This window comes from Staurois parvus, unplaced genomic scaffold, assembly GCF_062004578.1.
Source record: "Staurois parvus isolate SC_StPar_1 unplaced genomic scaffold, SC_StPar_1.0 ptg000327l, whole genome shotgun sequence".
NCBI classification, from domain to species: domain Eukaryota; kingdom Metazoa; phylum Chordata; class Amphibia; order Anura; family Ranidae; genus Staurois; species Staurois parvus.
In genome coordinates, this window is record NW_028318123.1 from 6,073,028 (window position 1) to 6,092,492 (window position 19,465).

Below are 19,465 nucleotides of genomic sequence, written 5' to 3' on the forward strand. Positions count from 1 at the left end.
GCTTAAAGTACCTTTATATACTTTGTAGTCAATGCACTTTATAAAGAGTGGCTACAGAGAGTAGTCACTGGATTCAAGGAAGTGAATCCCACATCGTTTCTGTAGCATCATTAAAATGTAGGTTAATGCATTTTAACTACATCAGTTTGTAAAGCAAATATAATGGAAGACTGTGAAATGTACAGATACAGTACATATGATATCTCATTTTTATTTTTTAACTGCAGATATGCTTTAATCTAAATTGAGCTCTGTGTAATCTACTGCAATAAGATTTCACAGATCTCTAAATACATAGGATCAGTCTGCTTTGTGATGTGCCATTTAACTTTCCTTCTCTCTCTTCATTCAAATGTAAACTTGCAAGGATGGTTTGTATTTGATTGGTAGTTGTGAGGGACTTCATAGTAATGACACTTTAAAGTACCAGAATTTTTGTAAGGGAAACACATCAAAGATTCTTGTATTTGAGAACACCTCTACTGGTTACAAACCGGTAATCCAAAAGTGTTCCCAGATCAACATATTAACAACACAACTAGTGAGTTGGACTGTGAAAAATAAAGGTTCTGAGCTCAAGTGAAATTTGAACAGATTTCAGGAAAACACAACCAAATTTAACAGATCTTTAGGGTCATTTTGAATGTACAACACCCCCTCCCTTTTTCATTTTCTTCCACGTGCTCTTTAAATACAAGAATAATATGTACTCACTCGTACAAAGTTGTCAGGGAAAAGGCCTCTTCTTCCTTTCAGCTCTCCTTCCCACCATCCGCCATCTTCTTTTTTGATTTTGGTGATTATCTCACCAGCAACTATAGTCAGCTCGTCATCGTGCTGAGCCTTGTAGTCAAACTCCACAATCGCATCCACTGTAAAGACAAAAGAACAGATAGAAATAATTAAAGCACAACTAAAGACGAGGATGACAATCTACACAAGTACCCAATTCAGCTACTATGTGATGCACAAACCTAAGGCCCCTTTCACACGGGCGGTTAGATTTCAGCTTTTAGCTGCCGTTAGAGGAACATACCACAGCTAAATGAAGACAATGCATCCATTCACACACTGTGTTTAGCAACGTTTTCATAACATTTTACGGTTTTATGCATTTAGGAAAAATAAAGTTGACTGCGTCCAGGAGCGATGTACCACAGCTATCTGTACATAAACGCAGTTAATCGCAGTACAATAAAAAAATAAACAGTTGCATTAGAAAAGGCAAGAATGTACTACCGCAGCTGAATGCAGCTGTATGTAAACGCATGTAAACGCACATATACGCAATGTACAAATGCAAGTGATCTGTGTGCCAGGAGTGTTGGAATTTCAAAATAAAAAAACCTGCATTTACAAGCGGCAGAACAACCACCTGTGTGAAAGAGGCCTAATAATAAGTAAACAAAAAATTCTCTTTCCCCCCCCCCGACTGATCTAATTTCTACTGCATTTGTGTCTCACTGGCATTGCAGCTTAGAGTGGAAGGGCTTCAGCATCTTGAGCAGTGCTTGGTCTAAGCAGTCCATTTAGAAGACTGTGGGCATGTCTAAGTGTGGCCAGGTACTGAATGACAAGCTAGTGCACAGGTGTCAAACACAAGGCCCGCGGGCCAAATCTGGCCCTCCAGGCCATTTCATGTGGCCCTTGCACCTCTCTTGCAGGTACTCCCTTGTCTCCACCCCCCACCTTGTCGCAGCAGTCGACAGCAGAGAGGACAATAGAACTCCTCTGCCAAATCCTGCACCTCTCAGTGCAGCTGCAGCATCCACTCATCTCTGCCTCCCCTGGTCTCAGCATTCAGCAGACTCTGGTAGCTGACTGCACTCCTCCTCTAGTCCTCCTCCAGACCCTGCACTGTCTGATTTCCAGCTCTGCCCCCAAAGGAGGTGCACGGTGATGTTAGGAAGGGTGTTGAATTCTTGACATCTGATGTAATGGTAGGTCGGGTATTCTGGACATCTAGTCTTACAGATACATCCGGCCTTTTGATGGCAACCATAAAGGTGATACAGCCCGCAATGAAATGGAGTTTGACACCCCTGAGCTAGAGGCTTGTGAATCAGTAGCAATAAAGCCATGCTCCCTTGCAACATATTTTCATCCCAATGTAATGCAAGCATGCACAGCCTGCATGGGAGTAGCACCTCTGCTCTAAATTCAGGAGCGGTGCAGCATTGTTGCCACACCATCACTGAAAGCTACAGGGGTTAGAAAAAAAATGAAAACACTACACTACATGTGAAAGTGACATGTTTGGTGTTGAAAGTGGAAGTGATGTTACTTTCTTTCGCTTCCACTATGTGATGAGACACCTAGCTAACAGTTGGGACTGCATGAGCTGCTAGTAATACGGAGTCATGCCAAAGATTACTGAGCTTCAAAGAGGGCACTTAGCTGGTGGCTTTGTAACTGAAGTTGCCAATTTATTCGCCATGTCGCAAGATAAAGTATCAAAGGCTATGACGGCATTAATTTCCAGTAAACGTCGGCTGATAAACATAAGCGCAGTCACCATGGTCAACTGACCAAAAGAGACAAAAAAGGACATTGCATAGGACTGTGAACCGGAATAAGAAAACAACTGCTGCAAAAGTGACTGCAGAGCTCAATCCTCATGGGTTTTTCCCTCGGTTTTCATTCTGAATGTACTGGATGGAGGGCAGGGGTGGGAGCTCCCTTATTTAACCTCTTGAGTTAACCAGCAGGTGATTGGTTGCTATGACACCAGGCAGTCCTAGCAACCAATTACCAGCTTGTTATCAAAAGTTAACTCCGGCAGCTTCCGCCCTCCATCCAGCACTATTCTGCCTCCCGCTCTCTGCTCTACGGTACACACTGTAAGGTAATACAGAGCTATCTACACAGTGTTTTTTATGTTGGGGGGAAGGGTGAAGGAAACAGATGACACTGCTGATGTGAGGGGGTGGGGGGAGGAGAATACTACAGTGGGGACTAGGTAAAAGGGACAGAGGGCACTGATTTGGGGATGGGGGGACAGAGGACACTGCTTTGGGGAGGGGGACAGAGGACACTACTTTGGGAAAGGCACATGACACTGTTATGGGGGGGGGGCTGAAGACACTATATCGGGGGGGGTAATAATGTGAAGGGGGACAAGGACACTGCCATGTGGGGCAGAGTACACTACAATGGGGGGGGTTGATGTGAAGGGGGAAAAGGACACTGCTTTGGGGGTCAGAGGACATTACTCTGGAGATTGATTTGAATAGGGGCAGAGAACACTGCTGTGGGGGATGGGTGGCAGAGGATATTGCTTAGGGGGCAGAGGACACTGCTTTCAGCAGTCAGAAAACACTTTGGGGGGCAGGACTCGGTTATGGAGGGGGTACAGAACACTATAGTGGGGGTTTGTGAAGAGGGACAGAGGACACTGCTTAGGGGGGGGGGCAAAGGACACTACTGTATGGAGGGGCAGAGGTGCATAGCTCACTACTGTAGTGGGGGAGGGTCAGAAGAGACACTACTGTGGGAGGTGATGTGAAAGGGGGGCAGAGGACACTAATGTGGGGGGAGTGAGGTTAAGGGGGGCATAGACACTACTGTGGGGGGGGGGTGATGGGAACTGATGTGAAGGGGGACAGAGGACAATGTGGCACACAATGTGTTCTTCGTGCCATCCTTTTACTGGGAACTTGCTTTTTATTTTTTAAAGGGTCCCACCTAGCAAAGCACCCCCCAACCCAATTCCTTGGGATCTCTGATTTCCACCATGTTGTCCAGGTAGATCTCAACCTCTGAAATGTTGCCTAGGGATATACTGGTGGTGGTGGAAGGTATGCTGGCTCTGCCCTCCACCACTGGATTAACATGGTTAAGACATTAGACACAGTAAGGAAATCTGACAAGTTAATTGGGGCTGAACCATTTTTTTATTCTTGAGTCAGATGGCATTCAAGGCAGAAGTGTCTATAAGAATTGTCTTTTCAAATGTTTTCATTTTTTTCATACGTAACACAGTAAAATCCATGCGAAACTCATAATCAGGCTGTTTTCAATAGATGCAAATGAGTGGTAATTGAATCACTAAAGCATACTGGCCAATTTACTAAGATAAGAGTAATTTTAAATTGGATCTTGCGGTAAATTGGAAGGTTATTCAACCCCATGTAAAATCCCTGCATTAAACCTGTAGAAAACACTTGTGGAAAATGTAAAAAAAAATATTCTTACACCCAGCTTCTGCCTGAAAAGCCTTAGTGATGTCACAACTCTTTTGGTGAGATTCTGGGAATGCTGAGACTCCCAAACCTTGTTATGCTCTTGCAATATTTTTTGCTGATATTATAATATTGTTTTTTAACTAGTTTTCCTCATTAGATATCTCAGGCAGGGGCGGATTGACCATTTGGAAACTCGGCCACTGCCCGAGGGCCCGAGGTCAGTAGGGGGCCCCATGAGATGCCCCTGGCACCTTTTATATAGGCTTTTTTGAGTTTGGGCAAGGACACAGGGGCCCCATGATCCCCTATTGCCCGGGGGCCCATGAGTTGTCAGTCCGCCCCTGATCTCAGGTTTTTGTGAACAAATTAAAACAAGCTTTATTCAGCTTTATTGTAAAGGGAAACACTTTTACGTGACTCATACGTGCTGCCCACCACCATGGTCCCAAGGCTTTCCCACTCCTCCTGGGACCACAACAATGTCAGGATGGCTATCAGGGAACAGATGTCCCCCAGATCTCTTCTTCTACATACAGAAAGCCAGGTACACAATTGATTGAGCTCAGTGGTCTGCTTGTCAGCTGCTGCAGAGGGCAGGGGAAACATTGGGGGTTTAATAGACACCTGTTGTCTCTATAGACAGAAACTGTCACCTGCCAGTGTTAGCACATAAAGTTAAAATATAAAAATGCAAGTGTAAAAATAATGAAAAAAAAAATGTAAAAGCCTCTTATTACCCTGCCCACACACGTGAACACAAACCTGCACATCCAATGCGTATTTCTATGTAAACAGAGATTGTATCATATGGTAAATATCACCATGAATGTCAATGAGAGCAATAACTCTAGGTATCTTATTTGCAGTTAAGTCTAGACTATGACCTGTAAAGGCATTTAAAGCTTAACCCATTGATAATTTTGGGTATAATAAATTTAAACTATTTTGCCAGCACACGCAGTTGTGAGGCTTGACACATTTGGTATCAATTTGACACAACCTCATCTTTTATTTTGTACAAAACAAATATGGGGATTATATTGTGTTTGTATGCACCAAAATTAATTTTAGTGATTTTTTCTTAAATCTTCTTAAAATTCTTTTATTCTACTCTTCTTTTAGAAAAGATATCATAGTCTAGAGGTTTCAGGTAATTTTATGTTTGAAAAATGAAAAAATTTGCTCTAGAGAGGAAATAGTTAACTGTTAAAAGCTTTAATATTTAATGGTTTGCATTTTTTTCTTATACATCAATAATGTATTTGCAATAAAATGGCTCACGTCTTTGCTTTACCTCAAAAGACTTATCAAAGAAATAAACACGTAAAGTACACTATATTACCAAAAGTATTGGGACACCTGCCTTTACACGCATATGAACTTTAATGGCTTCCCAGTGTTAGTCCATAAGGTTCAATATTAAGTTGGCCCACTCTTTGCAGCTATGACAGCTTCAACTCTCCTGGGAAGGCTGTCCACAAGGTTTAGGAGTGTGTCTATGGGAATGTTGGCTCATTCTTCCAGAAATGCATTTGTGAGGTCAGGCACTGATGTCGGATGAAAAGGCCTGTCTCGCAGTCTCCGCTCTAATTCATCCCAAAGGTGTTCTATTAGGTTGAGGTCAGGACTCTGTGCAGGCCAGTCAAGTTCCTCCACCTCAAGCCCGCTCATCCATGTCTTTATGGACCTTGCTTTGTTCACTGGTGTGCAGTCATGTTGGAACAGAAAGGGGCCATCCCCAAACTGTTCCCGAAAAGTTGAAAGAATTAAATTGTCCAAAATGTCTTGGTATGCTGACGCCTTAAGAGTTCCCTTCACTGGAACTAAGGAGCCAAGCCCACTCCTGTAAAACAACCCCACACCATAAACCCCCCTCCAAACTTTACACTTGGCACAATGCAGTCAGGCAAGTACCGTTCTCCTGGAAGCCGTCAAAACCAGACACGTCCATCAGATTGCCACACAGAGAAGCATGATTCATCACTCCAGGAAACAAGTCTCCACTGCTCTAGAGACCAGTGGTGGCATGCTTTACACCACTACATCTGACGCTTTGCATTGCACTTGGTGATGTAAGGCTTGGATGCAGCTACTCGGCCATGGAAACCATTCCACGAAGCTCTCTATGCACTGCTGTTGTGCTAATTTGAAGGCCACACAAAGTTTGGAGGTCTTTAGCTATTATCTCTGCAGACAGTTGGCGTCTTCTGCTCACTGTGCACTTCAGCATGCGCTGACCCCACTCTGTCATTTTACGTGCTACCACTTTGTGACTGAATTGCTGTTGTCCCCAGTTGCTTCCACTTTGTTATAATACCACTAACAGTTGACTGTAGAATATTTATTAGCAAGGAAATTTCATAGATGGACATATTGCACAGGTGGCAACCTATCACGGTACCACGCTTGAATTCACTGAGCTCCTGACAGTGACCCATTCCTTTACAAATGTTTGTAGAAGCAGTCTGCATGCCTAGGTGCTAGATTTTATACACCTGTGGACATGGAGGGGATTGGAACACCTGAATCCAAAGATTTGGCAATATAGTATATATCTAAACCTAAAATCAGAAATGTAGTTTATTGCAGCTTACTAGACTTTGGTGTGGTGGATACTTTGAAAATAAAGCAAAAGAAAAAGAAAACCACTTGTTAATCCTGCAAATAACACACTTCCTGTCTTTGGGTGGCTTCATCACGCCACTGTATCTATGGAGGGAGCAAGCAAAAAGCTGTCACCATAAGCTATTTTCCTGATATGGACCACACATGTTCTTATCTTTTCATCTCCATAACATGGGGGGGGGGTACCAATAGATAGTTTACAGAACATAGCTAAGAAAGAAAATAGTTTTCTGTGTAGTTCACAGGAAGGGACAAAGGAACTGCATTTCTGACAAGATCAGCAAGTATTTCATGTATTTGCTAATAAAAGTCTTAACCTGATAAAAACAAAACTAGGCACATCTAAGGACTGTACGCTGCAATATTAACACCATAATGCCAGTGCCGTCCGGCCCATTAAGTGGTTTCTGATGTTGGAAGGCAGGGCTTCTGATCATGTGAGCACCATGATTGGTCACATGATCGGAAAGCTCCCGATTGCATGTAGAAAGCTTTCTGTTAGTCGCCAGGAACTGTGCCAGGAGCATGCAAGGCACACACACTCAGCACAGTTGTGTTTACATTCTGGTATACATATATTGGCCTCTTGGCATTAAGGCCCACCTGCCGAGAGGACGCATATATGCATACTGTCGGCATGTAGAGGTTAAGAATTTTTATTCTTGTGTTTAGTTATCCTTTAATGCTGGCCAAAAGCCTGTGTTGTTTCAAGGAGTGATAATCAGTACAATCATTTTTGTAAACCGACTTCACAGTAAAAATCGATAATATAAGACATTTGGACAGACCTCAGCAATGCAACCTTTAGCAAATTGATTAAAATTTTGATATTAAAATGTAGAAAACAATGCACAGCAATACAAATTTTACTTGTGTTATGCTTTAGTGATTCAATCCTATAAAATGTATGACCCTATAATATAGATTTCTTACTTAAAGTGGGCCCATCACTTTCCTCAGAAACAGAAATGTAAAATATATCTGGATACCATATGTTGCAAAAACATACTTTTATGTGCCTTAGCGTGTATGACCATCAATGGAAACAAAACTAACAAAGTGAAGAGGAACTGGAAATCTAAAAAGTGTGAAATCCACCCACAATGTTAAGCAAACACTATAAAAGTAAAAATAGAGAACTGGAACACAAATAATCCACATGTTCTTTACAGACTTTTTCTGGTGATGAACAAAAACAAATTATTTATTTATGCCGTCTTACAGCAGCAGGACTATCAGGATAGTAGCCTAGATGGCTGCCACATATCCCATATACTAGATGTGGGTGGGCCCTAGGTGCAAAGTCCACACAGCCAGGTCCAAGTGTATTTAATTCTGTGATAGTGCTAGAGACTAAAGCATGTCTGAAGTCCAAAGCAGGCACTGGCTATACACTTCAGATATGCACAAATGAGATGACAGCAGCATCTTTACAATACTTGTTAAAAATGTACTTACTGATCATCTGTTTATAGTTAAAGCTTATTTTCAGGTAAAACCTTAACCTACCTCCATCTCACCCCTCTTTCACCTATTGGGTGTTTTGTCTCTAACCTCTTCCATACCGGGCACTTTTACCCCCTTCCTGCCCAGGCCATTATTCAGGTTTCAGCGCTCTCACAGTTTGAATGACAATTGCGCGGTCATACAACATTGTACCCAAACTAAAATTTTATCATTTTCTTCACACAACTAGAGCTTTCTTTTGGTGGTATTTAATCACCGCTGGGGTTTTTATTTTTTGCTAAATTAACAAAAAAGTCCGAACATTTTGAAAAAAAAACACATTTTTCTTTGTTTCTGTTATAAAAGTTTGCAAATAAATAATTGTTCTTCATAAATTTAGGCCAAGATGTATTCTGCTACATGTCTTTGGTGAAAATAACCCAAATTAGGATGTATTTTTTAGTTTGTAGGAAAGTCATAGAGTTCACAAACTATGGGATATATCTAAATATTGATCAATCCTGAAGTACTGACAGCCAATCTAATTTCTTGAGGTCCAAGAATGTCAGAACAGTACAGATATCCCCCAAATGACCCCTTTTTGCAAAGTAGACAGTCCAACGTACTTCATAACAGGCATGGCGAGTTTTTTGAAGTTGTATTTTTTTTGTCATAATTTTTCGGAAAATTAAAAAAATTATTTTCATTATTTTTTTTACATACTGTCACCAGTGCAGTACAGTGTCATCATATAACTGGCATGGCGGTGATTTTTTTATTATTTTTAATTTTTTATTACATTTGTTTCTTTTTAAGATTTTTTTTTAATATTTCACTATGACCAAAGTAGTACAATGTTACCATAGTAACATTGTACTACTTTGGGTAAGTGATCTATATATATATATATTTTTTTTTTTACACAATTTGCTTATAGCAAAGAATTACTTTGCTATAAGCAAGCATTTACCTGAATGACATTGAGTCATTCAGGGTTTTTTTTTTTGTGCTTAGCTGTGATTTGGCCACAGCTAATCACATGACATAGCTGGGCTGTGATTGGCCCAGCTTGTGCATGTGATCATTGTGACCATTCACAGCTAGACACACTAGTATACAATGGATGGCATAAATGAAGCCATCCATTGTATACAACTGTCATGTGACCTGCTGTGATTGGTCACAGCAGGTCACGTGGTAACGGCAACGGGGCCGGTACTCAGATCTGTCATTGGCCGTGTCCGAGGTACACGGCCGGTGACAGATCGGGCCGCTGCGCAGCACTGCAGGTGCGCAAACCCGAAAGGACGCCATATGGCGTCTACCCAGAAAGGTGAGGGTTTTTGCCGGCCGCCATTCGGCCACAGGCCGGGAGGGAAATGGTTAAATACCTTGTGGAAAGATGTTATACTCACCAAGGGCAGCTATCCATATCCCTCCTGGATGGTGCCATTCCAGGGGGCAGAGGACCTGTAATCCAGGGAGGCAGATGTGCTGGGAATTGGACAGTTCCTGATGGTCCCTTTTTGCTGATGTCACCACTGCAGACTTCTGGAGTCTGAGTACTTCACTGCTGAACAGCCAGTAAGAAGTGTCCATGTCACACAGGCTGATGTTGACACCTGAAAAAGGACTCCTTCACATTTGCCACACTTCCTACTCTGCCCTCTGTTCCACTCTTGAAAGCTTCTAGGTATGTCAATATGGCAGTGTTTTGTCCTGGCGATAGGTTTCCCACTAGAATGCTATCACATTGAAGATTGAAGGCCTGCCCTCCTTCCATACTCCAAAAGTTGAGGGAAGATGAAGATGCAGATACACTGTATTACTACTGTTAAATCAATTTCCATAGTTCCTGGCACCTTTATCCTCCAATCAGCTCTGAATCTGAACCTGTTAAAATACAGATCAGAGCATTCAAAGATCGAAGCATAGTCATCACTCTGGATGTTCTGCAGCCTTACCTTCGTGCTGGGGCAAAAAAGTTTTTACTTGTTGCCTGGAATAGCTCTATTCTATTATCAGTGCCTGATAATGGTTTAATTTTACAGCTATCAAAGCGGGTCTTCACCCAAACATAACACTCAGTATCATTCTCTTCCTCCTCTCCTTCCCATCCACCATCCCCCCTCAAACCTGTTACAAAATTGCACTTGTTACTACCTTTTTTTTTGGTGGTAATCCCTCCAAATCCGATTGTTGGTCTAGGCAAGGATGAAGTTCCCTTTGGCCAGGTTACTCTGCCTGCAGAACCTCCTGGGATACACTTCACATGTCCCGGAAGGCTACATGACCAGTCTCCTTGCAGTATGTGATCTTCTGAAAGCACAGTAAGGGGCAGGCTGTGATAAGCAAGTGATGGTCAGCTCTTGAATGCAAGCTAATGACACAGTAGATAAGAAACCCTGCAAAGAATTAGGGGCATGGAAGACAGGGGTGGACTTCATGAGCTTTTGAGATATTGTAACGGAACCGGTACCCGACCGCACTTGGGTATATTCCGTTATCCTGCAGCTTCCCCTGTCCACGCTCTTCCCATGTAGAAACCGGGTCATCTAAATAAGCCAGCACTTGCTGCATCCGCCACAAGACCTCTGTTTCCATATCTGCGGGTGGTATCTGTCTCTCCTCTCCTGCTCTTGGATCCCGGTGATGGTTTGGATGTGTTTACAGGTTGGAAGCACAATCCCACTGCTTGCCACCAATGTAACGGAACCGGTACCCGACCGCACTTGGGTATATTCCGTTATCCTGCAGCTTCCCCTGTCCGAACACCATCCACAGACCACACCCTCGGAATCCCTCAGGAAAATAGACAGACAACCAGCTCCTACTAAAACAGGAAGTCAACTAACTTTATTGTACACAAAACATGTTTTATACAGAGGGCGGGGAAAGACAACCAGGGACAGGAAACACCTCATCACCCCTCCCCATCCAACCAGACACAGAACAATGGGATGCAACCATGTGGCAAAGGACATTGCCCAACCCCCACACCAATACACAAACAGTACATCCCATAATAGTTGGCTGGACAGGGAGACACAGCACAATGGGGGGTAGCACATGGTAAACAGACAATGGACAACACACTATACACAGAACTCAGACATTCACATACACACCCTGTAACCCTTAACAGGCACAGGGTGCCTTAAACATAATGAGGGGGACATGAGCTGACCAAGTGGTCCCCCCACCCCCAAAAGTCACTCCCGTCACATATCTCCCCTTTCGGTAGGAGAGTAACACAGGAGTAGATCCCAGACGGATGTACTCTGAAGTTACTCTGCACCTCCAGTCCCCCAATGCCGGCACCCACACAGTACCCCAAACAAATTGTCCCACACCAAGCGTTACTCACCCAGCCAACCTCTGCCTCTCCCGTAGAACATACCCGCCGCTGGGGAGAAGTACGGACTGGTCCTTCTTTCGGAAATCCTCTCAGCCGCTGGGGAGAAGACAGGGTGGCTGGGCCGCCTTCATCCTTCTGTGGGGGATCTGGGCCGACTGCCCAGCATCCCTGGGGTATCCAAGTGGTGACTGTAGTTGCTAGGCAGAGGCCAGCGGCACTCTGCCCTGGTGCCAGCGCTTCTGCTGGGGACCCCACATCTGCTCCGGCTAACCGTGGGGGAGGGAGGCTGCCTTCCTCCACTCCCAGACTGTGGATCTGCTGCTGGGATGGCATTCCTCTGTCACTGTCCCCCTGATGCACAGATCCTGGCTTGGGAGGGAAAAGAGTTTCCTCCACTTTGGCTGACTGTGGGGGAGGGAGGACAACAACCTCCTCTCCCTTCTCACCCTGGGCCTCTGAAACTACCACAGGTGTGGGGCAGAGGTCCTGGACCCTCTGTCCGGTTGTCAGCGCTTCAGCTGGCAGCTCCCCGGCTGGTTCCTCCTCAGAAAAAAAATCAGTACAATCCCCAGTCTCTGGAATGGCTAAATGTCCAGGGCACGGGCTGGTGGCCCTTGAGTCCAGTGCCAGCACTTTGGCAGGTGACTCATCACCCACAACGTCCTCCATTGAAAAATCAATTAGATCCATGCATTCTGGGATCTGTACTTGGAGGGATGAGCCAACTTCTCCATCTTCCATACCCTCATCCAGTTGTTGGACAGACGTGTCCCTCCATCCAAGCTCATCCCATGTAGAAACAGGATCGTCTAAATACGCCAGCACTTGCTGCATCTGCCATAAGACCTCTGTTTCCATAGCTGCAGGTGGTATCTCTCCTCTCCTGCTATCTGAACCTTGGATCCTGGTGGTGGTTTGGATGTCCCAGACTGCAGGTGATTCATCACCCATAACATCCTCCAGCGAAAAATCCATTAGATCCATACATCCTGGGATCTGTAATTGGAGGGATGCGCCGACTGCTCCATCTTCCACACCCTCATCCAGCTGTTGGACAGACGTATTTCTCCATCCACGCTCTTCCCATGTAGAAACCGGGTCATCTAAATAAGCCAGCACTTGCTGCATCCGCCACAAGACCTCTGTTTCCATATCTGCGGGTGGTATCTGTCTCTCCTCTCCTGCTCTTGGATCCCGGTGATGGTTTGGATGTGTTTACAGGTTGGAAGCACAATCCCACTGCTTGCCACCAATGTAACGGAACCGGTACCCGACCGCACTTGGGTATATTCCGTTATCCTGCAGCTTCCCCTGTCCGAACACCATCCACAGACCACACCCTCGGAATCCCTCAGGAAAATAGACAGACAACCAGCTCCTACTAAAACAGGAAGTCAACTAACTTTATTGTACACAAAACATGTTTTATACAGAGGGCGGGGAAAGACAACCAGGGACAGGAAACACCTCATCACCCCTCCCCATCCAACCAGACACAGAACAATGGGATGCAACCATGTGGCAAAGGACATTGCCCAACCCCCACACCAATACACAAACAGTACATCCCATAATAGTTGGCTGGACAGGGAGACACAGCACAATGGGGGGTAGCACATGGTAAACAGACAATGGACAACACACTATACACAGAACTCAGACATTCACATACACACCCTGTAACCCTTAACAGGCACAGGGTGCCTTAAACATAATGAGGGGGACATGAGCTGACCAAGTGGTCCCCCCACCCCCAAAAGTCACTCCCGTCACAGATATGTTTCTTCACAGCCAGCAGCTACAGTTCGTTTAGCTGCTGACTATTAGTTTTCCCATATCTGGGCCAAGTGTCTCTTTAGTCTTTATCCTCAAGCTAAAGTTATCCGTTTCCACTAGTTTTGTGAATAGAAATACAAATGTAATTGAGCATATTGCTTGCTTTGAAAAGTAAAGTCCAATAACTGCAAAACCCAAGTAATTTGGCATTATTCTCTGCTCATGTAATTTATTTTCAGTTAAACATGGCATGCTTCTGTATAATCTCTGCCAGACAGAATTGCCATAAAACTGTTTATTATAATGACAAAAAGTCAAATCTGTAAAGTCTGGCATCTCCAGCCTTGCTATGATTTATTTATACTCTCAAAATATCAGTTAACACCTCCACCAACTGCTGAAAAACTACAGTTGGGCAGCACAGTGGCCAAGGGGTTAGCACTTCCACCTAGCAGCACTAGGGTCTTCGGATTTAATCTACCTGCCTGGAGTTTGCATTTTCTCCCTGTGTCTGAGTGGGTTTCCTTCAGGTACTCCAGTTTCCTCCCACACTCCAAAGACATGCTGGTAGGTTAATTAGCTCCAGTCTAAATTGGCCCTAGTATATGTATGTATTAATGTGAGTTAGGGACCTTGGATTGTACGCTCCTTGAGGGCAGGGACTGATGTAAATGTATAATAAATATGTAAAGTGCTGTGTAAATTGACAGTGCTATATAAGTATCTCTAATAAATAAATAATTATGGATAAGAAAAGACTAAGTACTATTTGTAAGCTTTATTATAACAATAATTTGCAACACACATCTGACTAGTAAACTTCACGAAAAACACACTGAACTAAGCTTTTATACTCTGTGAGCTGGGGATAGGCAGCCGGCATATACAGTTGCAAGAAAAAGTATGTGAACCCCTTGGGATTACGTGGAGTTTTGCATGAATTGGGCATAAAATGTGCTCTGAACATCATCTAAGTCACAACAATAGAAGAACACAGTCTGCTGAACATAATACTACACAAACATTAGATGTTGGCATGGTTTAATTGCACATAACATGTAAACATTCACAGTGCAGGGAGGAAAAAGTATGTGAACCTTTGGACTTAATAACTGGTTGGCCCTCTTTTGGCAGCAATAACCTCAACCAAACGTTTCCTGTAGTTGCAGATCAGACCTGCACAACGATCTGGAGTCATTTTGGACCACTCCTCTTCACAAAACTGTTTCAGTGTAGCAATATTCTTGGGATGTCTGGTGTGAATCGCTCTCTTAAGGTTATGCCACAGCATTTCAATTGTGTTGAGGTCAGGACTCTGACTGGGCCACTCCAGAAGGCGTATTCTGTGCTGTTGCAGCCATTGTTTTGTTGAATGACTTGTATGCTTTGGGTCATTGTCCTGTTGCATCACCCATCCTCTGCGGAGCTTCAGTTGGCGGACAGATGGTCGTACGTTTTCCTGCAAAATGTCTTGATAAACTCTGGAATTCATTTTCCCATCAATGACAACAATCCATCCAGGCCCTGAGGCAGCAAAGCAGCCCCAAACCATGATGCTCCCTCCGCCATGTTTCACAGTAGGGATGAGGTTTTGATGTTGGTGTGCTGTGCCTTTTTTTCTCCACACATAGTGTTGTGTGTTCTTCCCAAACAACTCAATCTTGGTTTCATCTGTCCACAGTATATTTTGCCAGTAGTGCTGTGGAACATCCAGGTGCTCTTTTGCAAACTTCAAACATGCTGCAATATTCTTTTTGGACAGCAATGGCTTCCTCTGTGGTGTCCTCCCATGTACTCCATTCTTGTTTAATGTTTTCCTTATTGTAGATGTGTCAGCAAAAATGTTAGCATGTGCCAGAGATTTCTGTAGGTCTTTAGCTGACACTCTGGGATTCTTCTTTACCTCATGCAGCATTCTGCGCTGTGCTCTTGCAGTCATTTTTACAGGACGACCACGCCTAGGGAGAGTAGCAACAGTGCTAAACTTTCTCCATTTGTAGACAGTCTGTCTTACCGTGGACACATGAACATCAAGGCTTTTGGAGAAACTTTTGTAACCCTTTCCAGCTTCATGCAAGTCAACAATTCTTGATGGTAGGTCTTCTGAGAGCTCTTTTCTGCGAGGCATGGTTCACATCAGACAGTGCTTCTTGAAACCAGTAAACCCAAAACAGGTGTGTGTTTTTTAAGGGCAGGACAGTTGTCAGCAACACATCCAATATCATTGCACTGATTGGAGTCAAGGTTGGCTCACTCCTGGCTCCAATTAGCTCTGGGAGAAGTCATTAAGCTAGGGCATCACATACTTTTTCCTCCCTGCACTGTGAATGTTTACATGTTACATGCAATTAAACCATGGCAACATCTAATGTTTGTGTAGTATTATGTTCAGCAGACTGTGTTCTTCTATTGTTGTGACTTAGATGACGTTCAGAGCACATTTTATGCCCAATTCATGGAAAACTCTACGTAATCCCAAGGGGTTCACATACTTTTTCTTGCAACTGTATGCTTCCTTGGGTAAGCAGTCTTTCAGGCACAGATACCAAATCCAGTGAGATAAATGGTAAACAGTGAAGGTGTTTAGTAGTGCTATTTACAAAAGACTATATACACAGTGCTGTACAGTGTTTAACCAAAATAAACAGGACAGGAAAATACCAAACAAAAAAAACCTAGCCGGCTCTCACTACACAGTAATGCAGGTCCTAACTACCAGACTGATCAAGCCCACTGCTTTTCAGCCACAACCAGGGCCGTGGGTAAGGGGGTACCACCAGAACTCCTGTATGGGGCCCAGGCCAGCAGAAGGGCCCGGGCAGCTGGATGACTCAGATGTGGGCAGGGAAGGTGATTGGAATGGTGGGTGGACAATTACTAGAACTGATCCCCTGTACGGCTCTCTCTGCAGCAGCTGAAAGCTGGCTTCTTCTCCTCTCCTTGGCTGGCTTGCAGCAGCTGCAGAGAGAGCCATACAGGGGTTCGGTTCAAGTAATTGCCCCCCCCACCACACCCATCACCCTCCCTGTGCACCATACATTTCCCCCTGCTGCCCAGGCCTCCCCACTGCTGCAGTGCTTCTGGCTTCCCTCCTCTCCTTCCCACCAACAGCTTCAAGCACACAATCAGATCCTTCAGGATGGAGAGTGTCATATGTGGCAGTGTCACATTTGCCAGCTCCTTCCTTTCCTGAATGAACACAATGAGTGATCGGTACCACTCACACACTGTATTCATTCCAATATGAAGTATGGTAAACTCTTTTTTGGGAGGGGGGCCTTGTCAGGTTGGTTGTATGGGGCCCCGTTGTTTCTAACAGCAGCCCTGGCCACAACATACACGGCTAGTTAGTTTCCACCAACATTTCAGTTCTCCAGACAGGACTTGTCTGATTCCCCAGGCCGAGAGCTCTGGATACAGGTCCCAGGTGGATTTGATTGCCCATGGAGAGAGAGGTAAACCCTGCACTGGACCTCATATCAGAGATCCCTAAAGGTATAGGTAAGGAACCTGGGAGATCTATAAACCCCGAACATGATTTTCCTGGGGTTCCTTTGGATGCTCTGCCACAACTCTTAGATTTACTTAATAACTTAAAGAGAAGATTGGTGGGGTGCTGTAATCTATCAGAAGCACAGCACGCAGTATGTGCAGAAGAGGAGATAGGAGGGTATGACAGCATGCAGTATTTCTAGAAAAAAAATGTGGAGTATGACAGCAGGCAATATGTGCAGTAGATGAGTTAATGGGGGGGTATGTCTGTCAGTGATGGTGAGGTTGTAATGGAGAGAAATGTCTGTCAGCGTGGCAGGAGGGTCAAGTTGAGGGATGTTTGACAGCGGTAGGGAGTCATGGGGAGGGATGCCTGACAGCGGTAGGGGGTCATGGGGAAGGATGTTTGTCAGAAGTGGATGGTCATGGTCATGGGGAGGGATGTCTGACAGCGGTGGATGTTCATGGGGAGGGATGTCTGTCAGTAGTGGATGGTCATAGAGAGAGATGTCTGACAGCGGTAGGGGGTCATGGGGAGGGATGTGTGTCAGCAGTAGATGGTCATGGGGAGGGATGCGTGTTAGCAGTGGATGATTATGTGGAGGGATGTCTAACAGTGGTAGGAGGGTTATGGGGAGGAATGCCTGTCAGCAGTGGATGGCCATGGGGAGGGATATCTGACAGCGGTAGATGGCCATGGGGAGGGATATCTGACAGCGGTAGATGGCCATGGGGAGGGATATCTGACAGCGGTGGATGGCCATGGGGAGGGATGCCTGTCAGTATTGGATGATCATGGGTGAGGGATGTCTGACAGCGGTAGATGTCACAGGGATAAATGTCTGTCAGCACAATGGTGGAAGGGTCATGCCAGACTAATTCATGTCAGCCAGTGAGGAAGGGCTCGGGGGCAGATGTTTGTGTGTAGGGGGATGTCTTTCAATGTGGGGGGTGATAGGATTAAGCTTTCCTTCTGTTGTCACCAGCGGTTGCAGCACCTTTGATCCTCTGGTATACTTCTGTCAATTCCCATTGCTGGCTATATGTTGGAAATACATAGGACTTGCATGGAGAACTGAGAGCAGCAAGATGGAGGATTACAGATGCTTCCACCTGGAGCAGCACACACAAGCTCCAAATTTCCCCTGAGAACATCATTGTTCCTGCTGAGCTTTGGCCTCTCTTCCTAGTAGATCACAGACATGGCCACTGAGCTGCAAGAAAATGGCTTTTATATCATGGGAGAGAGACGAAGGAGGGGAGTATACAATACAAATAATTCATGGAGTTCAGATTTTATGTGCATTTAACATATTCTATCTGTGTTATTTACCTGTAAAAGCAATGCATTGCAATGCATTGTAATTTATCTGAAGACAACATTGCAATACGAACAGGGCACATAGAAAACAACTGTCATTGATCCAGTGCTGGAATACCACTAGTCACCACACAATGTGCCGACAGGCTTCAAATAAACTTATTTAATTAAAGGAAAAGCAAGCAAGCTTTAAAACACTAGGTTACTGTAACTGGTATGAAAGTGTTTGCTGGAGCTCAGCTTTAAAACATAACTAAACCCATAGTTAGGAAAGTAAACCCAAGGTCAAGCATGACAATCGGAAGAGGCTAGTAAAAGTAATAGCAGGCATTCTCTCGTACAAAGGCAGATTGATTCCTTGAAATCAATTAGTGCCCCAGGGTCACAGTGAGATGTAGAATGTGTATTATTATAAGGATCTTTCGAAACTTGTAAATATAGCAATGCTTAATGAAATATTGTGCAAAAAAACATCTGACATCATCCTAATCCCTCACCCGCATAACTGCTACATCGTTATTGTTGGGAGATCAAAAATCACCCATGTAGTTTGGGCATTTATAAGTCAAAATGAAGAATGAATAAAATGCTGCAGACGGACATGAAGGATCCATCAGAATTGCTGCCGTCACACAGCTGCTTGTGGAACTTATTTCTCTGTCTGGCAGCAAACCCAGATTCAATAACGAGCTCCAGACACACAGATTTTGTCCCTGCTCTGACTGCCAATTCCTCCATATCTGCTAGACTACTGGAAATCCAGCTACTCTTTGCTAAATACATATACAGAAATAGTTCCAATTTTATAGGATTATCATGCTGAAAATTTGTGATGGGGCATGTATTTTTCCTCATTCAAATACTACCAATAACTGTTCTTTTATCATGCAAATTTCTGATAGTCCTTGCTTCATAAAGTAGAAAATCAACCTTGTTGAAAAGGCACATTAAGGCAACCCCATCTAGCTAAATATACTGTATATAATATCTACTTAAGATTCAGTAGAAATGTAAGGCTGAAGTTTAGGGGGGTTTTTTGCTAGAGCTGCAATCACATACCTTACCTGTAATGAAATACATCCCATGTCCTGCAAGTGGGATGGTTCCCGTAGAAATGTTCTCTCCAGTGAAGCCCAGTCCTTTTTACTGCACTGAACCTCTGGCACTGCAAGGATTAATAGCTACTGGTCTAACACTTAAATACATTAAAGAAGCCATGACAGGCAGCCGCATCCTTCTGTCCTCTGCTCCATTCATAAATGT

At 44.2% G+C, this 19,465-nt stretch overlaps 1 protein-coding gene across 4 annotated transcripts in view; it reads right to left on the reverse strand.

Moving 5' to 3' along the window:
- SH3KBP1 (SH3 domain containing kinase binding protein 1) overlaps positions 1-19,465 on the reverse strand; it is a 544,697-nt gene that overhangs the window by 449,793 nt on the left and 75,439 nt on the right. For all 4 annotated transcript variants that reach the window (XM_089683906.1, XM_089683908.1, XM_089683904.1 and 1 more), the window contains exon 2: positions 715-872. In XM_089683906.1, the coding sequence (XP_089540032.1) occupies positions 715-872 (158 nt within the window). The remainder of the gene's footprint in view (positions 1-714; positions 873-19,465) is intronic.